Source organism: Pongo pygmaeus, chromosome 7 (genome assembly GCF_028885625.2).
Source record: "Pongo pygmaeus isolate AG05252 chromosome 7, NHGRI_mPonPyg2-v2.0_pri, whole genome shotgun sequence".
Lineage (NCBI taxonomy): Eukaryota > Metazoa > Chordata > Mammalia > Primates > Hominidae > Pongo > Pongo pygmaeus.
The window spans coordinates 121,923,468-121,944,998 of NC_072380.2; the positions used below are offsets into that span (position 1 = coordinate 121,923,468).

At 34.8% G+C, this 21,531-nt stretch overlaps 1 protein-coding gene across 1 annotated transcript in view; it reads left to right on the forward strand.

Annotated features, from left to right (window-relative positions):
• Positions 1-21,531, forward strand: part of PKHD1L1 (PKHD1 like 1) — a 180,183-nt gene that overhangs the window by 10,103 nt on the left and 148,549 nt on the right. The window contains 7 exon segments of the mRNA XM_063669026.1: positions 8,721-8,865; positions 9,819-9,927; positions 11,883-11,940; positions 13,359-13,452; positions 16,305-16,358; positions 16,891-16,964; positions 18,265-18,307. Coding sequence (XP_063525096.1) covers positions 8,721-8,865; positions 9,819-9,927; positions 11,883-11,940; positions 13,359-13,452; positions 16,305-16,358; positions 16,891-16,964; positions 18,265-18,307 — 577 coding nt within the window.

Sequence of the window (21,531 nt, forward strand, 5' to 3'; positions counted from 1 at the left end):
ATTTTGAGATACGTCCCATCAATACCTAATTTATTGAGAGTTTTTAGCATGAAGGTTGTTGAATTTTGTCAAAGGCCTTTTCTGCATCTATTGAGATAATCATGTGGTTTTTGTCTTTGGTTCTGTTTATATGCTGGATTACGTTTATTGATTTTCATATGTTGAACCTGCCTTGCATCCCAGGGATAAAGCCCACTTGATCATGGTGGATAAGCTTTCTGATGTGCTGCTGGATTCGGTTTGCCAGTATTTTATTGAGGATTTTTGCATCAATGTTCATCAAGGATATTGGTCTAAAATTCTCTTTTTTTGTTGTGTCTCTGCCAGGCTTTGGTATCAGGATGATGCTGGCCTCATAAAATGAGTTAGGGATGATTCCCTCTTTTTCTATTGATTGGAATAGTTTCAGAAGGAATGGTACCAGCTCCTTCTTGTACCTCTGGTAGAATTCGGCTGTGAATCCATCTGGTCCTGGACTTTTTTTGGTTGGTAAGCTATTAATTATTGCCTCAATTTCAGAACCTGTTATTGGTCTATTCAGAAATTCAACTTCTTCCTGGTTTAGTCTTGGGAGGGTGTATGTGTCGAGGAATTTATCCATTTCTTCTAGATTTTCTATTTTATTTGCATAGAGGCGTTTATAGTATTCTCTGATGGTAGTTTGTATTTCTGTGGGATTGGTGGTGATATCCCCTTTGTCATTTTTTATTGCGTCTATTTGATTCTTCTCTCTTTTCTTATTAGTCCTGCCAGCAGTCTATCAATTTTGTTGATCTTTTCAAAAAACCAGCTCCTGGATTCATTCATTTTTTGAAGGGATTTTTCTGTCTCTATCCCCTTCAGTTCTGCTCTGATCTTAGTTATTTCTTGCCTTCTGCTAGCTTTTGAATGTGTTTGCTCTTGCTTCTCTAGTTCTTTTAATTGTGATGTTAGGGTGTCAATTTTAGATCTTTCCTGCTTTCTCTTGTGGGCATTTAGTGCTATAAAATTCCCTCTACATACTGCTTTGAATGAGATTCTGGTATGTTGTGTCTTTGTCCTCGTTGGTTTCAAAGAACATCTTTATTTCTGCATTCATTTCGTTATGTACCCAGTAGTCATTCAGGAGCAGGTTGTTCAGTTCCCATGTAGTTGAGCGGTTTAGAGTGAGTTTCTTAATCCTGAGTTCTAGTTTGATTGCACTGTGGTCTGAGAGACAGTTTGTTACAATTTCTGTTCTTTTACATTTGCTGAGGAGTGCTTTACTTCCAACTATGTGGTCAATTTTGGAATAGGTTTGGTGTGGTGCTGAAAAGAATGTATATTCTGTTGATTTGGGGTGGAGAGTTCTGTAGATGTCTATTAGGTCCACTTGGTGCAGAGCTGAGTTCAATTCCTGGATATCCTTTTTAACTTTCTGTCTCATTGATCTGTCTAATGTTGACAGTGGGGTGTTAAAGTCTCCCCTTATTATTGTATGGGAGTCTAAGTCTCTTTGTAGGTCACTAAGGACTTGATTTATGAATCTGGGTGCTCTTGTATTGGGTGCATATATATTTAGGATAGTTAGCTCTTCTTGTTGAATTGATCCCTTTACCATTATGTAATGGCCTTCTTTGTCTCTTTTGATCTTTGTTGGTTTAAAGTCTGTTTTATCAGAGACTAGGATTGCAACCCCTGCCTTTTTTGTTTTCCATTTGCTTGGTAGATCGTCCTCCAGCCTGTTATTTTGAGCCTATGTGTGTCTCTGCATGTGAGATGGGTTTCCCGAATACAGCACACTGATGGGTCTTGACTCTTTATCCAATTTGCCAGTCTGTGTCTTTTAATTGGAGCATTTAGTCCATTTACATTTAAGGTTAATATTGTTATGTGTGAATTTGATCCTGTCATTATGATGTTAGCTGGTTATTTTGCTTGTTAGTTGATGCAGTTTCTTCCTAGCCTTGATGGTCTTTACAATTTGGCATGTTTTTGCAGTGGCTGGTACCAGTTGCTCCTTTCCATGTTTAGTGCTTCCTTCAGGAGCTCTTTTAGGGCAGGCCTGGTAGTGACAAAATCTCAGCATTTGCTTGTCTGTAAAGTATTTTATTTCTCCTTCACTTATGAAGCTTAGTTTGGCTGGATATGAAATTCTGGGTTGAAAATTCTTTTCTTTACGAATGTTGAATATTGGCCCCCACTCTCTCTGGCTTGTAGAGTTTCTGCCGAGAGATCAGCTGTTAGTCTGATGGGCTTCCCTTTGTGGGTAACTCGACCTTTCTCTCTGGCTGTCCTTAACATTTTTTCCTTCATTTCAACTTTGGTGAATCTGACAATTATGTGTCTTGGAGTTGCTCTTCTTGAGGAGCAACTCTTTGTGGCATTCTCTGTATTTCCTGAATTTGAATGTTGGCCTGCCTTGCTAGATTGGGGAAGTTTTCCTGGATAATATCCTGCAGAGTTTTTTCCAACTTGGTTCCATTCTCCCTGTCACTTTCAGGTACACCAATCAGAGGTAGATTTGGTCTTTTCACATAGTCCCATATTTCTTGGAGGTTTGTTCATTTCTTTTTATTGTTTTTTCTCTAAACTTCCCTTCTCGCTTCATTTCATTCATTTCATCTTCCATCGCTGATACCCTTTCTTCCAGTTGATCGCATTGGCTACTGAGGCTTGTGCATTCGTCACGTAGTTCTCGTGCCGTGGTTTTCAGCTCCATCAGGTCCTTTAAGGACTTCTTTGCATTGGTTATTCATTCATCTAATTTTTAGTTAGCCATTCATCTAATTTTTTTTCAAGATTTTTAACTTCTTTGCCATTGGTTCGAACTTCCTCCTTTAGCTCGGAGTAGTTTGATCTTCTGAAGCCTTCTTCTCTCAACTTGTCAAAGTCATTCTCCATCCAGCTTTGTTCCATTGCTGATGAGGAGCTGCGTTCCTTTGGAGGAGGAGAGGCGCTCTGATTTTTAGAGTTTCCGGTGTTTCTGCTCTGTTTTTTCCCCATCTTTATGGTTTTATCTACCTTTGGTCTTTGATGATGGTGATGTACAGATGGGTTTTTGGTGTGGATGTCCTTTCTGTTTGTTAGTTGTCCTTCTAACAGTCAGGACCCTCAGCTGCAGGTCTGTTGGAGTTTGCTGGAGGTCCACTCCAGACCCAGTTTGCCTGGGTATCAGCAGCAGAGGCTGCAGAACAGCAGATATTGGTGAACTGCAGATAATGCTGCCTGATTGTTCCTCTGGAAGTTTTGTCTCAGAGGAGTACCCGGCCGTGTGAGGTGTCAGTCTGCCCCTACTGGGGCGTGCCTCCCAGTTAGGCTACTCGGGGATCAGGGACCTCCTTGAGGAGGCAGTCTGCCTGTTCTCAGATCTCAAGCTGCATGCTGGGAGAACCACTACTCTCTTCAAAGTTGTCAGACAGGCACATTTAAGTCTGCAGAGGTTACTGTTGCCTTTTGTTTGTCTGTGTCCTGCCCCCAGAGGTGGAGCCTACAGAGGCAGGAAGGCCTCCTTGAGCTGTGGTGGGCTCCACCCAGTTCGAGCTTCCTGGCCGCTTTGTTTACCTACTCAAGCCTGGGCAATGGCAGGCGCCCCTCCCCTAGCCTCGCTGCCGCCTTGCAGTTTGATCTCAGACTGCTGTGCTAGCAATGAGCGAGGCTCCGTGGGCGTAGGACCCTCTGAGCCAGGTGTAGGATATAATCTCCTGGTGTGCCGTTTGTTAAGCCCGTTGGAAAAGCACAGTATTAGGGTGGGAGTGACCCGATTTTCCAGGTGCCATCTGCCACCCCTTTCTTTGACTAGGAAAGGGAATTCCCTGACCCCTTGCGCTTCCCGGATGAGGTGATGCCTCGCCCTGCTTCGGCTCATGCACGTTGCACTGCACCTACTGTCCTGCACCCACTGTCCAGCACTCCCCAGTGAGATGAACCCAGTACCTCATTTGGAAATGCAGTAATCACCCATCTTCTGTGTTGCTCACGCTGGGAGCTGTAGACTGGAGCTGTTCCTATTCGGCCATCTTGGCTCCACCCCCCAAATCTCAGTATTTTTGTGACAAATAATAAGAGCAGGTATCTATTGAGATCTTAGCAGATATCTGATTAAGTCAGGTACCATGTTAAACATTATACAACAATGATCCTTTATTATTCCTAACTATCCATTAAGATAGATTATGGCCATTTTTCTAATGAGGAGACTAGGCTAAGAGGGGTTATATCTTGCCCAAGGTCATAATGGCAAGAGAGTGTTAGAGCTGGGATTCCAGGCCAGAATGTCAAGGTCCAAAGCCTGGGCCCTTTCAATTAAACATCACTGGCACCTGCCACGTAGCTTTACCAGAACTGGAGGTGAGAGGCTTTGATATCTGATGAACATCAGGCACAATGAAGTCCTGCTTCCAGGCCTACAAGAAACCAGAATTATTCATGTTGTCTAGCAGCCCTTTTGTGGAACACCGAAAATGCCTAATAATTTAAAAAGCAGTTGTACCACAGATATCTTCTGGCAACCCCAATTCTGCCACTTCAACTATTAAAGGTTATTTAAGGTGAGCATATATTGTAGTAATGATTGCTTTGTTGAAACATTTTGAAAACTGCTAACATTGTAAGGTAAGTAACAAATATTTATCTTTTTATAATGTTAGTATTATAAATGGAATATATTATAGCACTATTTGTCACATTGTAAATAGTATTATACACAACATTTAAAGAGTTAAATCTACATCTCTGGGTTTACCTTTTTTTGTTTACTGATGTTATGTTTATTATTGTATTATGGGATAATATGGTCTGTAGGTAATTAAATTCTGAAATTTAAATAGCTTATAAATTTACAATGACATGGATACGAATTGGCTAGTGCAAAAGAAAAATTTTCATAGTTTCAAATATTATACTACTGGTTAATTTGCCTAAAGTAGAGTTTTACTGTTAAGAACCTGTGAGTGATAGAGAAAAATAATATTTAAAAATTCACATACTGTTAGAATTCAGAATTTAGGAATTTTAGATATTGAAGTAATCTGGGCAAAAGCTGTTTATTTCCTAATTTAACTTTATTCCAAAGCAGTATAATATATAAAATTCCATAGATGTGTGTAATTTACTTTGTGAACTAGAACAGTATGAGTACCTTTTTAACATTTTTATTAGGAGAACATTTAATTATAGGATTTAATTAATAGAACACTAATCTTATTCATAGGTTTTATTTCTTGGGTTTATTCCAAAAGTGAATATTGTTTCAAAAATATAAAATATGCTTATGTGGCATACAAGGCTTAATCCATATTTAATTACTTCCAAATGTAGTTTTCAATTTTCATATGTTTATAGAAAGACTAAGGTAATTTTTGTGTATGTTTCACATTATCCTTTTGTCTCTTTCTGTTAGATCTCCCATCAGCATGCAAATATACTGTTATTCTGCCCACCTGAAAAAAAGTAAAAGAAAAATCATCAGCCTTCCCCTTGCTCCACACACCTCTCCAGCTACCAACACATTTCTCTGCTCCTGTTTGTAATTAAACTCCAAAAAATGTTAGCAATATTTGTTCTCTTCACTTTACTGTCCTCTGATCTTCTGTTGAACTCATGCCATTTATCCCATTATTTATCCCATTGTTCACTGAGATAATATCTTCACTCCTGCCCCTATTCTATTCTCAGAACAGCAGCTAGTGAATCTTAGACAGTGTGAGTCACATGATGTCACTCCTCATTTCAAAGCCTGCAATTATTCCCCACACTTAAAAATAACCTAAGCACCTTCATTTCTGGTCTCCTCTCCTACCAGTTCTCTTCACCCGTACTTCTTCAACCACACTTGCTATTATTTGAATCCACAAACATGGTCCCACCACAGGGCCTTGGCACATCCTGTTTCTTCTACTAAAAATGCACTTCCCATAGATATCCTCATGGCTTGCTTCCTCTGAAAAACTCCATGACTGTCTATAATACATACATCCTGTGTCCCACTTCACATCTTCACGGTATCACCTCTGACTTCAGTCATAAATGCTGCAAAGCGGCCCTAAGGCTCTTAAGTCACTTTTCACTATCCGCCTCCCTGGTAGGCAGAGCCATGATCAGTATGCACAGTTGCTAACTTTGTAGGCAGGAAAAGCGGTTTGTAGTAAGAACATACATGGACTCCTGGGCTGTCGAAGAGGACTTCACTAGTTGGTTAGGAACTGAAGGGAACATGATTGGAAGATCAGAAATTAGAACGTCTTAGAAAGAGGCATATGAAGGGACTCATAATAGTGAGCATAAAGCATGCAGATCTATGTGTCTCAAGTTAACTCCTGCAAGAGAACATCCCCCACAGAGGAGATGGAATAAACAGATGGATTGGATGATTCATCCAGGAGCTTCTCTCCGTGGCCACTGCAGTGCTAGTGCAGTGGGCCCATGAAGAATGGCCATGGGGTGGAGGCCATGCATGAGCCAACATGGACTCCCTTTCACCCAGGCTAAACAACCTACTGCTATTGCTGAATACCTGAACTGCCAGCAGCAGAGACCAACACTGAGCTCTCAATAGGGTACCACTCCTCAAAAAGTCCACCCAGCTTCTCAGTGACAAGTTGATTATAGCACTTTCCTTCTCCCATGGAAAGAACAGAGATCGACTGTTACTGGAACTGACACTCCAATTATGGGCTTTGCTTCCTCTTTCCACGGTTCTCTGTCAGCACCATCTTCTGAGAGCTTAGAGAGCCTGATATACTGCCATAGAATTCCATAAAATATTGCCTCAGAACAAGAAATGTATTTTATAGTGAAAAATTTGTGATAATGGGCACATGACCATGAAATCTGTCACTCAGAAACATGTGGCTTAGTAGAATGATGAGACAGCCTGTTAAAGCTATGGCCAAGATGCGAACTTGGGGAAAAACATCCTGTGGGGTGGGACCCTGGTATCCTCCATAACATGCATTGAACCAGTGACAGACATATGCTGTTGTTTTGTAATAGACAGATGCATGGAGCTGGAGATAAAGGGCTGCTTCCCTTCACCATCACTCCCTGTTATCCAGAAATTGAATTTGTGCTTTCTGCCTTTGCAACCTTACATTCTGCTGCATTTGTGGTTTTGTTTCCAGGTAGAAAATGCTCCCATCATGGGTCACAATATGGATTCCACTAAACTGAAACTACCACCATTGTCTACTCAGTTTGAATTCATCAAGCATATTTAGTATATGTCTAGAGATAATCAGTTCTAATTATCAAAAATAAATAGGGTTGCTTTAACTTAATGTGGTTAAGTAGGAGTTGGTCTGGAATTCAGTGTATTCATAGGGATGTCTCTTGGCTTCATGTCCAGTGATTACTGAGAACAGGCAATTGCAGCAACCACCACCTAACAAGAGCAAGGCAATTAGGAGCTCAGATTTCTGCAGGATGAACATTAGTGTCACCCCATTGGCTACAGTGCCGGCTGCAGGTAAGGGAAATCTACAATGGCTGATAGTAAGGGGGTATGGTGAAAATTAATTATAGTTTTAGGACTAGTTATATAGTAGTATAGCCTGTAGCTTGTCCCTCTAACCCTCTTGTATTAAATCTTAGCAGAGATCTCAGCTGGCTACCTCTAACACTCTTGTATTAAATCTTAGTAGAGCTCTCAGCTGGCTACCACCTCGAAAACTTGGTGATGGATTGTGCTTAATATGTAGGCCATGAGTAGCTATGTGTGGTATAGTGGGTAGACTGTATCAGATGCCTTTTATATTCAGCTTTACATCCTCTCTTTCTTACCTCTAACTCTAGTTAGAGCTGTGGCAAATAGTTCCTTATGTACTTTGACTGAACTTATGCTTCCAGCTTCTTGACTGAGTTCTAACACCATGTCTTTGTCAGTTATTCAAGGACTTGTCTAGTGCAGTAACTCCAGACTTTGGAACTTATATAGCATATACCTATGTGCAGTGTGAAAGTGCAGAAAAAGTTATTTCCCCCAGGGAGAACCCTCAACCAATGGGGACCAGATTTGATGAATAAATGCTTCTTGCCATTGATTTTTTGATTTGGAAAGACATGCTGTATTTTCCTTAGAAATTCCCAGCAATATTGAGCCCCAGTTGTCCTCAGCGGTGCCCAGCTTTTCTTTCCTCACCTTTTGCTCTCTCTCATACCTAAAATAGCTCATTGCCCAAATAAATTATGTGCTGGCAAATCCTTACCTCAGATTTTGCTTTGTAGAAACTTGAAACAAAGACCTCATCCTTGATAAGATAATGTTCTCCTCCTCTACTCTTTTTAGTCCTCTTAGCCTACCTTTTTCATGGTACTTATCACCCCCAGATATAGAATCTGGTGCTATGTAGGCTCACAGTAGGCTCTCTGTAACCTCAGGCCTGTCATCCACGAATCCAACCAACTGCGAATGGGAAATACAGTATTCACCAGATGTGGAATCTGGATACTTGTCCTGCAGGGCTTACTACAGGACTTGAACATTTGTGGATTTTTTATCCAAGGGGATGCTGGAACAAATCTCCATGAATACTAAGAGATGACTGTATCTATCCTCCAGCAATACTTTTATGAGTAAATGAACTGAAGACTAAATTTTGTGCTTCCAAAGAAGATTACAATCATAAGGATGAATATGAAATAGGTTCACTGCTTCAGTACTGTTTATGAAATCATTTACTGCATGATTTGATACCAGGTGACAACTGTTAGGTCTCTGAAGATAGAATACTATTAATAATAATTAAGCCTTCTTACTTTTCCAGGTTTTTCTCAAGCAAACCAGTTTAACTATGGAGTTGATAACGCTGAGTTGGGAAACAGTGTGCAATTAGTTTCTTCTTTCCAGTCAATTACTTGCGATGTAGAAAAAGATGCAAGTCATTCAACTCAAATTACATGCTATACTAGGTCTGTTTTAAAGTATCTTTAATAAAATCATTTTCATTATATCAGAAGTTACAGTTATGAATATTAGTATTATAATAGTTTTATTACCCTGGCTATTATAAATAATATTTTTCTGATTATAGGTTAGTATTTTTCATTTTGTGATGTTTAGACTATTTTATGCCTTTATTATATTCAATTTTAATTGGCATGATAAAAACATATTCTATCTTTTCCCATGTTATTAGAGCTATTACCTTATTGTTGAGCATTTTTAGAAGATAAATGAATACTATTTAATTGTAATGATGTGCCTTAAAATACCAAAATTATGCTTTTCTGTTCAATTTGATTAATTTTGTTCAAAATATTCATATAGTCATTAAGATTAAATATAATCATTTTGTATAGTGGCATTTCAAGTTCTTTACTATCAGCCCAAATTCATGTATGTTATTAGCAACTTCGGAAAAATTTTAAAAATCACTTTAAATTGCAACTTTCAATACTGAAATTAGAAACAGATAGCACATATTCTAGAGGATTTCATTTATCTTAGGCTTGTTGGCTGTTCTTCACCAGGAAAAGCTTACTTAGGGGAAACTTGATTAACTAGCACTTTTTAGGAAGTGAAGCATGGAATAACTGATTGTACCAAGGTGATATGTTACTATTTTAAATGTTTATTATTGCATTTCTTGTTATTACACTTGTTGTCCTTTTTAATAACCACCAATGTGCATAGTCGGAATAGGCATTTGCCTGAAGTTCATGAGGTTAGAGTTTGCAATAAAGAGTTCAGGATGGAGATCATTTTTCCATAATATAGAATGGAACTTAACTAGACATCAGTTACAATGTTGGACATTTTCTGTCAAAAATGTCATGCAGTCTGGGGCAGTATTTTTCATTAATACTATACACTAAATAAGAGAGGTATTGCATGTCTCACATATTCTTCATTTTCTTTATAGAGCAATGCCAGAAGATTCCTACACTGTTAGAGTCAGTGTGGACGGGGTTCCTGTTACAGAAAATAACACCTGCAAAGGTCACATCAACAGCTGGGCATGTACCTTCAATGTATGTAGGAATCTTCTCTTCAATTTATGTATAGTTGATCTTGCTTTCTTTCTTGCAGAACTGAATTTTTGTTTTTTAGTTTTATAGACTATTTCCACATTTAAAAATACATTAGCATGTAACAAAGGATAATTTCCCTCAATTTAAATTATCTTCCATAGTAATTTAATGTCTGTTATTTCTGATTTGTTTCCCCTCCTTTGATTTTATTATTAAATTAAACTTTCATACTTCCAACATGTTTTCTTGTTCATATTTTCCCCTTTATCTCTACTTCTACTCTTAGTATGATTCTCCCTTTTCCTATTTTCATCGAAGTAACTACCTTTCCTTTCTACGTAATTTCTAATATAATGAGATAAAATGTGCCTGCATGTGGTGTAAGAGCCACTCGAAATTTAGCTGCCCTAAATAGAAGTATTAGCAGTAATAAATTTTCTTCTAAGCATTATCCCATATATATAAATATATATAATTATATTAATTATATTAGTTATATATAGTTATATTTTTAATATATAAATAGTTTTATATATTATATATAATTATATATTATATATCATATATTATTAATTATATAATATGTAATTATATAATATATAATTACATATTATATAATAATATATGATATATAATATATAATATATATAATATATTATATATTATATTATATATATTATATATGATATATAATATATATCATATATAATAATATATTATATTATATATTATAATAATATATATCATATATAAAATATATGATATATAATATGATATATGATATATTATATATATTATTATATATGATATATGATATGTAATATATATAATATAATATATAATATATAATATATAATATATAATTATATATCATATATCATATATAATATATTATATATAATATATCATATATAATATATTATATATAATATATAATTATATATAATTATATATATTATATATATTAAATATATATTATATATAATATATAATATAATATTATTATATAATAATATATAATTATATATAATATTCTTATATATAATAATATATAATTATATATTAATATATAATATAATATTATTATATATAATTATATATAATTATATATAATATATAATATAATATTATTATATATAATAATATATAATATATGATATAATATATATAATATAATATATATGTAATATATGGTATATTATATTATATAATTGTATATAAATATATATAATTATATAATTATATATTATAATATATAAGTTATATATAAAATATATAATTATATAAAATATATAATTATATATTTATATATTATATATAAATATATTTAAAATATATATAATATATACATATAATTATATATAACTATTTATCTATATAAATAGTTATATATATATAATTATATTAGTTTTAAGTTGTCAATTACTGAGTACTACATTGTTCTAATATGAGATGAAATACTGAAGAAAACGATAATGACATCTGTCTTCAAGAAGCTTCTATGATTCCGAAATATATTGCCAAATATGATTCCCAGGTATCTCTGGCTTTCTTCTCTTTCCCCAGACGTGGAACTGTTTTTGGTTTTCTGGTATGTCACACCTAAATGGCCTTAAAGTGACCAAATTGAGCATATCTCAAACTGCAGTTTTTGTATTCCTCCTTAAATCTACTTTTTCTCTGATTATTTCTCACCATCTCAAGCTAGAAACCTGTTACCATTCTTGGTTTCTCCCTCCCTTCTCTTTCAGCCTCATAGCTATTAAGAAGCAAAACCACAATGATCCTATCCTCTAAATTAACTCTTAGGTTCATCTTATTTAAATATCTTCTTTCCTACATGACAGTTATATTATGAATATTGTTGAAATTTAGTAATGTAATAAATTATCTATTTCACAAAACTAGAAACAAAACAGAGATAAGTTTTCATGTTGACATTATTCTTTTTACAGGCAAAAAGTTTTAGAACACCAACAATAAGAAGCATCACACCTTTATCTGGAACTCCAGGTCTGTTATATGACATCTGAAATAACTTTTGGTTTCATGGCAAATAATGTGTTTATTTTTTAGTATATAAAATTAGTATAATTCCTGCAATTTTTAAATAGCATTTTTTTTCATTATAAAAATAACTATCAGCCAGCCACGGTGGCTCATGCCTGCAATCTCAGCATTTGGGGAGGCCAAAATGCAAGAATTCCTTGAGCCCAGGAGTTTGAGACCAGCTTGGGCAACATCATGAGATGCTGTCTCTAAAAATTAAAAATAAATAAGTTAGCCCGGCTTGGTGGCATGCACCTTTAGTCCCAGCTACTCCGGAGGCTGAGGCGAGAGGATAACTTGAGCCCAGAAGTGTAAGACTGCAGTGAGACATGATTGAGCTTACATGACAGAGCAAGACCCTATCTGAAAAAAAAAAAAAAAAGAAAAAACTACCAATATTTTTAAAAAATAATTTTCAATGGCTATGTCTTCATCTACTATAATGTATTTATCACCTCCCACCCCCACCACTTATACATTCAACTGGTTTCCAGGGTTTCATTATAATAACTATATTATTCCAGTTTATAATCCCAATGGCAATAACAGAGAATGTGTAACCTTGACAATTCTAGGTACTATTTTTTCAATAATTAATATACAAGATATAGTAGTTTTAAATTTTTTTCCAACTCTTTGATTTATGTAATTAAACTTATTTTTTGCCTATTGACCATTTGTATTCCTTCTTTTATACATTACCTGTTTATCTCTTTGGTTTAATTTAAAGTTATTCACCATTTTTCTTATTAAGTTACAAGGATTCTTTATATATCCTTAAAAAAGGATATTAACCGTTTATATGTTATATGTAAAAGTATATTTTGAATTTATCATTTACTTTTAAAACATATTAATGATTTTTCTGTCATCCAGACAACCTTTGATTTTTATTATCACATCTATAGATCTTAACATTTGTTACTTTTTCTTCATTTTTAAATAGCATTTAAAAATGGGTGGGAGGTCCTGCTAACCTAACTATACAAATATTATATAAATTTTCACCTATTTGTCAATAATTGTTATGGTTTTATTTTTTATATTTCATTTTTATTTCACCTAAGATTTCTCTTACTTTTTGGTTCAGAGATCTTTTTTTTTTTTTTCTCAAATAGTCACCCATTGACCCAAGCAGTACTTGTGGAATACCATCCTGTCTTCTATGCTACACTTCTTTACTCTATAAATATTTACAGATACTCATTCATATTTTACTGTGTTTGCTAGAACTCTCAGAACAATGCTAAACAATAGTGGCAAACATGAGGTATAAGTGTCTGGGTCCTGGTTTTATTGGGAAAATCTCTTATGTTTTCGTATTAAGTGTATGGATAGATTTTCTTACACAGAACCTTTTTGGGGTTTTTGTTTGTTTTCAGGTACACTAATAACAATCCAAGGGAGAATCTTTACTGATGTCTATGGAAGTAATATTGCACTAAGCTCAAATGGGAAAAATGTTAGGATTTTGAGGTAATCTTTTGATGTGGAAATATATTCTTATAACTCATAAATGAGAAGTAATATTCTAAAAATAATGGGTCCAATGATATTAAATCCCAATACAATGTAATATAACTAACCAGTGGGTTTTTTTTTTCAGCCATATTATAGAAAGTAAAACAGACCATTGGAAGATTCATTGACACGAAAGCAATGGTCCATATGTCTTTCTTTTTTGGTCTGATGTAATTTCTTATTGTTTTGTGATGGATTTATTAACAGAAGAAACGCACAGACAAGTCCAATAGTAATTGAGTTATAGTCATACAACTTTATTACTAGAGGCCTTTATTACTTAATCTAACTGTCTCATTTTGTGTATAAAAACACCTGAGGCCTAGAGGTCACACAGCTTAGTCAGGGTCAGGAGTAGAACACAGTCTCGTAACACAGTTTTGACACCTTTTCTACTGCTTCATGACGTACAGGCAAGTGCTGAAACCAAATATTGTCAATAACTCATTAACAGGCCAAGCTTTGAATCCTGTTTTGTCCATTTGCCAGCTGTGAACTAGATAGTAACTTTGGCTAGTTAGCTAATGTCAAAAAAGTAATTGTCCACATTTTGGACCGAAAACTAGCATTGTCACTAGAGTTTCCTCCTGTAGCATAGATGGTGTTATTTCAGTCCTGCCTTTAAAGACTGAAAGGCCTGTTTATTTCCTACAGAAAAAAGTATAGACTCACGGTTATGGCTTTCAAGATATTTTATGTTTATCGAACTCATGCATAAAACAGGTAAATGGATAAGTTAAACAATTCAGATAGACGCTCAGCAATTAGAGAATTTTTTGAATGCTGTAAAGGTGAGGTATATATACACACACATACAAATACATAATTTTGTAAAACAAGCAATTTAAAAGGTTTTAATAAGTGAAATAAAGATTTATCTGGCATTCTATAGAATAGCACCTTTAATTAAATCATATTTGTATGCATCTATAATTTCTGAAAACATTCATACTAATTCCTTATATGTAATGAAAGAACTTCCAAGTGTACAGATTAGTAGAAGTAAAAATTTTGTCTGCTTCAACATAGTTGAGTGTTATGAATGGTTTATATTCTAATTCTTAGACAGGGTTTTCTAAGCCATCCTTTCCCATAATGAAGCCAGGAAATAGAAAGTTTAACTTTCAAAAAGAGATTCCTTTTTTCCCCCACTGAAACTGGAATTTATTTCTGCTTAATATAAAGATTTGGATGGAAATTATTCCATGAAATCACAGAATTGCAGTGAGATGGGACATTAGAGGTCAGGCTACCTAATCCTTGTACTCTGGAAATCTCGAGCTATTATATGTAAATATAGAATTTTTTCACACATCTATTAATGTTTGGGCAAGAAAATCTTGGAGCTGCATTTATCTCATTTCTCCCATGTTGATTATGATACCAGGGCTCCCAAGGCCATTTATTATGCCTGGATTCTGTTAGTAGGGAGGGAGTTGAGAGCAATGGGCTGTGTTCTGGGCAGGAATTCAGGAGACCTGCTTCTCACAAATCTTGTCCATTCAACTAAATCTCCAAATTCAGACCAGGTAGAAGTTATAGAGGACATGCAAATGGATGGAGGGATTAGTGCTTACTAAGCAGCTTTTGATCTAAAAGATCAGGTAAAAAGAATTCTAAAAAGTATGTATTAAAGACCAAATAGGGTGGTTTTACTCTAGATACGCATACCCAGATCACTGTGTGGATTACCAACTGTGGTTAAGAACACTGACTGCAGCCAAACTGTCTGAGTTGGAATTCTTGCTCTACCCCTTATTGTCTGCAGGCTTGGGCAAGCTGCTTAACCTTTCTGTTTCAGTTTTTTCATCTGTAAAATTGAAGGATAATAGTTACTAACTCATAAGATGGTTGCAAGGATTAAACATCATGGGAACCTATAAGTATTAGCTGCTAAATTTGTTATTTAGCTAGAATAAGGCAGGAGGTTAGAAGGAGAATTTAAATCCATGAATGTGTATAATGGGTACAATAATTCAGTTTACTTGCTTTACAATCCTAATGTAATGATCAAATGAAGAGACTTATTATATGTAAAAGTATATTAAAAAGTTCAAAATTTTCTGCAAACAAAAGTCCTTATTTTTTATAGTTCAAGTTTGTATCTGGCCTTATTTTGAGTCTGGGATTTGCTGTCCCAAAAGCTGATGGTTTATTCTGGTGTTGCAAAGAATCTATCACCAATCAGTCACCTGCCAGCCTCCAATAGCATCAGGTACTATCAGCTTCAAAGTAATAGGTCAGACCCGATCACCTGAGGAAATATGAAGGCAGATGTTTTCCCTGCAGCTGAACTCTGGCTCTTCTCAGCTTCTTATTTTCATTTATGTGTCACTGATGCTGTTAGACATCCTCTTTCTCCTGATAACTTTGTGCTGTCTGTGCTGTTTACCTCAATTCCTATAGTATAAAACCTATTACAAAATTGTTTTTGAGTTGATTGAACTTCAGATGGATGACTTTATTATCTATTTCTATGTTGCCTTTTCTTGTAGTATTTAACACCTCTAACACACCAAATATGTTATGATTATCATGTTTTATTCGTCTTTCCCAGTTAAAATGTCAGCTCCCCAAGGGCAACAAAGGAATCTTTGTTAAGTTCACTGATGTGTCCCAGTACCTAGAACAGGGGCTGCCACATAATAGAGGTTCAGTAGATGTTTTGCTGAATGCATGAGTGAGGGATAATAATAAGTGACTGAGAAAAAAAATTTAAGGGAGCCAGTGAGTTGATGGGAGGAGTGCATTTTTGAAACAATTTGTTAAACATAACTTGATTTTTTCTAATAAAAATATTTGTACAGAGTTTACATTGGAGGAATGCCCTGTGAGCTTCTCATACCAGAATCTGATAATTTGTAAGTAATTCAAATTATTTTCTTTATAAAAACAAATAGCAGATATAAGCATACTAAATTTAAATAGTAATTGCTACCAATACTGCATAGCTATATGTTTTATAATACAGCATAAATTATAATATTCCACATAGCAAATTAGCAATCATTTTTACAGTTAGGTGCTACCTTATATCCTACTCGGTCTCCAAGATAGTATGACATGAACTATTTAGATTTTTATGAGAAAAGATGTTTTGAGCAATATCTTTATCAAGCAATTATTTTATTTGGCAGTATCTCAAAGTCTTTTAAAGGATTATTAAAGGGCATAGCCAAATTAATTATAAAATATTTTATTGTTATATAAAATTTTATGCAAACATCTTCAACAAAGTCTGGGAAATAGTTTTATTTTACAGAAGTTTTGGTTGTAGCAACAATTTCTGTCCTGATTCATATTCTGAAATTAATGAGTAGTTTTTAAGAGAAACACAATATTCTAAAATTTTAGTGTCTATGTAAGCTTTGACATTAACTTTTTTTTAATTAGATATGGTCTAAAACTGGATCATCCAAATGGAGATATGGGTTCTATGGTTTGTAAGACGACTGGAACTTTTATTGGCAAGTGTTGGTCATCTTTCTTCATAATGCTCACAGATGCCTTATTCTATTTCACTGTTTTGTATTCTCCTAGACCTCCCTCCTCTGCCCTTTTGGATCAGGTGTTTTTGTTTGTTTGTTTGTTTTTTGTATTTTCTCTTTTCCTTGGCTTCTTTTCACTTTCATGCAAACATGTATGAATCAGTATTTTCTTATGGTTTATATATAAGGTAAACTTCTTCAGGTTTCTCTTTCTTCTTCTTTCTCCCTACAGCATTCCATGTCTAATTTGGCTATTTTGCCTGTTGCCTTAATTTTGCTCTGTTGTTTTCTTCTTGATCTATGTCCTCCAGACACATAGATCTTTTAAGTGTGTGTGTGTGTGTGTGTGTGTGTGTGTGTGTCTGTGTGTGTGTTACAGAGTCTCGCTCTGTTGCCCAGGCTGGAGTGCAGTGGCGTGATCTTGGCTCACTGCAACCTCTGCCTCCCAGCTTCAAGTGATTATTGTGCCTCAGCTTCCCGAGTAGCCGGGATTACAGGCACGCACCACCATGCCTGGCTAATTTTTGTATTTTTAGTAGAGATGGGGTTTTGCCATGTTGGTCAGGCTGGTCTCAAACTCCTGACTTCGGGTGATCTGCCCGCCTCAGCCTCCCAAAGTGCTGGGATTACAGGGGTGAGCCAACGTGCCTGGCCTTCTTTTAATTCTTGAATGGGCTTCCCTCTCTTCTGTCTCAGGCCCTTTGCAAACTTCCTATCCTGAACATTTCAGATAAAATGCCATGTTCTCAAAAAGGCCTAGGTCATCACTTGTCTTACATTCTCAAAGCTCATTCTACTTTTTTTTTTTTTTAAATAGCATTATCACAAGTTTTAGTTCTCTGTGTCATTGCTCTTGGCTAATTTTTCCTTCCTCTAGACAATATGTTCTTTTAGAAGAAGGACAAGCTGTGTGCTCACCCCACATCTGCTCTCTCAGCTTCTAGCAGAGTGTCTGAACAGTTAAATAGCTGTTAGATAAATAAAAGAAATTTCAGGGCAATATGGTTACATATCTGTTCTTTTATTATTATTCATTCATGATCATATTTTGTTAGGTGTTTCTAGTTGTAACGTCAAGATACCTTATTATGTATATTTTTATATAGTGGCTGTTTTAAGATAGTTCAATTTTTATTTCTTTGATGATGAATAGAAAATTGGATAAATACAATTTTGATTTTATACTTCTTCTCTGCTTTTAAATCAGCTTTATAATATAGAGTTTTTGTTCTTCTGTGATTGGGAATTTAATTGATTGTGTATTTTCATTAAATTCCAGGTCATCACAATGTCAGCTTCATCTTAGATAATGATTATGGAAGGTAGGCTATTTTGTAAATAATAATTTTTATAATTGATTCAACAGGGTAGATAAGATAAAATGTATATTTAGTTTGTGCCGTAGATGCAGAGGTTTAAAAAATTAACTACTTTCTTTCCCCAATTAACAGTTATAGAGTCTGTAACTTCTTTTCACTTTCAATTTATGCTTCATACATAACCTTTCTGTTGTAGGGAAATCTAGCATTAACTAAAATAACATAAAAATCTTTACTTGTGTTATGGAAAAGTATTATTTAATGTCCTGCAGCTTTTCTGATTTAATTGTAACTTTTTAAATAACTAAAGTGATTAAATTTTGATTTAAACTAATAGAAGAATAAACAAAATCTCATGGTTAATATTACCTGATAAAGATTTTCTTTTAAGTTATCAAGACAGAGAGAGTTGTGAAAGATGGTAGTTATAACTTTCAATTGTGCATCTTAACAGCAATATTAATAACTCATATTTGACTTTTAATAAAACTAGAACTCATTTCCAGATGTTCTACATTCTAATTTCAATAAGAAAGATCATCATACATTTATAGAAACATCAGAATATGCAAATCTCAATGCATGTTGAAACCCCATATTATAGATAATAATAGTGAACATTTAGCAGCAGGCATGGTATTAAGCACTTTACATACATTATCAAGTTTAATCCTCCCAAAGAAGCTCCCAAGGATAAATTGAGTGTTATCATCCACCCTGTGTTACCCACTGGGAAAATGAGACTTAGGAACATAAAATAATTTGCCTAGGGATATTCAGCTAGTAGGAAGCAGCATTAGTGTGCAAACCCATGCCGTCTAACTCTAGGACCTGAGCATTTTATTCCAGCGCTTTGCCATGACTGATGGAGCAGTTCAGCAACCAGTACCACATTTCATCTCTACTTACCATCCTGATCCAGGATTTCATACCATAGCAGGATTTCCCCACTCTTGGGAGCATTTGCAAATGTGTGGAGAATCCCCTGGCTGTCACAGTAACTGGGTATGTTAATGGCCTTTAGTGGGCAGTATCATGATGTGCCAAACCCAAATTAATTGTTCTGCGCAAGATGTCATAGTGTCTTCCATTGAGAAAGTGAGTTGACAGAAACCCAAATAAATTGCATTATTTAACAATCAATCCTAATATAGCTATAGCAGATTAATAATAGGAAAGATCTGTTAATTTCTTTTTTTGTTTCTGAACAATGATCAGAGGTCTGAAAAAAATGGCAATATTACAATCAAAGTAGATGTTATTCCTAGTAGCACTCGCAGACTACAAGTGAAGGATGAGATTTTGTCCCTTCCTGTATGGAACTGCAATTGGTTAGTGAACTCAAGTACACTATCATTGTATTTAGAGATCATCTACTTCTAGACACCTAGAGGCAATCGGTGTCATTATAACAAATTGATGCCTGGCTGGACACTTTATTATACACCAATACAGGCTAGACCAAAACTAAGAGTAAATCAGAGTGGAAGATATATAAACAATGCTAGGATACACCTTTGTGATTTACATGGGACACATGACTTAGGGTCCCATAACTTAACAGTTATTCTCTTTAGGGATGACCTACTTACATACGACTTGATAAAACAGGACAACAGGATTTTGTTGAACGTATTAGAAAACCATGTTAGGAACAATAATTGTTGAGTTTTACATGATTTTTTGAACCATATATGATTTTTTTAAATGCTCTTAACAGCAACCTTCCCAAGGTGAAAGAAAAATGAATTCTTAGTTCTGAGTCTGTATGAAAGGCATTAATTGCCAAATCCATCATATGTCTCTCAGAGAAATAATTATCCAAAAATAGAAGGTATGAGTGATCAAGGTTGAATGTGATTGATAAGAACCCATAAATCAATATGCTGCATTAACATGCCCAGAAACTTTCAATTTAGAAATGCCAGCAAATTCACATATAATATAAGCAAAAATACTGCATTAAATTGTTGATTCTGTGGACTCAATTTATAATTCCACCCCTCACCCATTTTTTTTTAAAGCCAACGGCTATCCCTTTGTACAAATGTCTTAGAATTGAGGAAATTTGTGTTTCTATATAAAGTATTCTTATGAATTTAAGATAACAGAAATATGACATTTATGATTTAAAAGCCTAGTTTTAAAATTACATGGTGTTTTTGAATGTTAAATCATTCATTAACTTATAAAATTCGTATTTCACAAATTTCATGAGCATTGTTGAATATCAAATGAACCAATTAAAGGCCTTTCTGTGGCATCTATTCTGTATTTCTTTTAATAGCCAACCTTCTCTCCTCTATTACCCCAAGTTCAAACAACAGCTGTTCCAAACTGATAAGGTTCAGAAGAAGCTGCCTTAATTGAGAAATGCCTAGTCATTATCAATGAATTAGTGAAAATAACCTCAGTGTCATCCAAAATAAATTACATTCAAATTTTATTTCAGGAGGCAATTTCCCCACTAACTTAAGAAGCAGAGTTAATTTTTGAGATGCAGGATCTGACCAGACACAATATCGCTGGAGCTAGCATGGTTTCAGATCTTTGGGAAATCAGCCAAAAGGCTTCTGACATAAAAATATGAAATCTAGTATGAACTTCTTAAGTAACTAATCTAGCATAAAATATTTCCAGAGACTCTTTAGTCTTCCAAATGAACATGGTAATGCCTGGGTTAGATTTACAGGAGCATTAATTGTTGGTCTCAGTGACAAGATTTACATTATTCTTTTAGATTCTAATTCAGTGTAATTATGATGAATGAGATTTGAGTCTTAATATTTGAATTTCTTAACTTTTCTAATGGAGAATGTCTTGAAGGTAACTAAAGTAACAGCATTTAATTTCCAGAATTATTTTCCTTCTTAATTCTTTAGGTTTATAGAAGTATAAGTGTATATATATGAATAATGGGCACTGTGTTTATTAAGGACAGTTTTAACCCAGTCAATTGTTGCTAATTTGCTGTCATCCATTTGCAGTGTCACACAGATTAGTGGGCAGAGGAGGAGTACTGTGTAATACACAGGTGAGGAGCCACAGCTCTGGACTCAAACTGCCTGGGTCCAGTTCTGTGTCTGCCACTTACTCACTGTGTGATCTTAAGTTAATTCTCTGAAATTCACCTACCTCATGTGGTTGATGTAAAGATCAAACGGCATAATCAATTGAAAGGTCTTAGCATGATCCCTCCTCTTAGAACAAAAAGGAGGTTCTAAAAG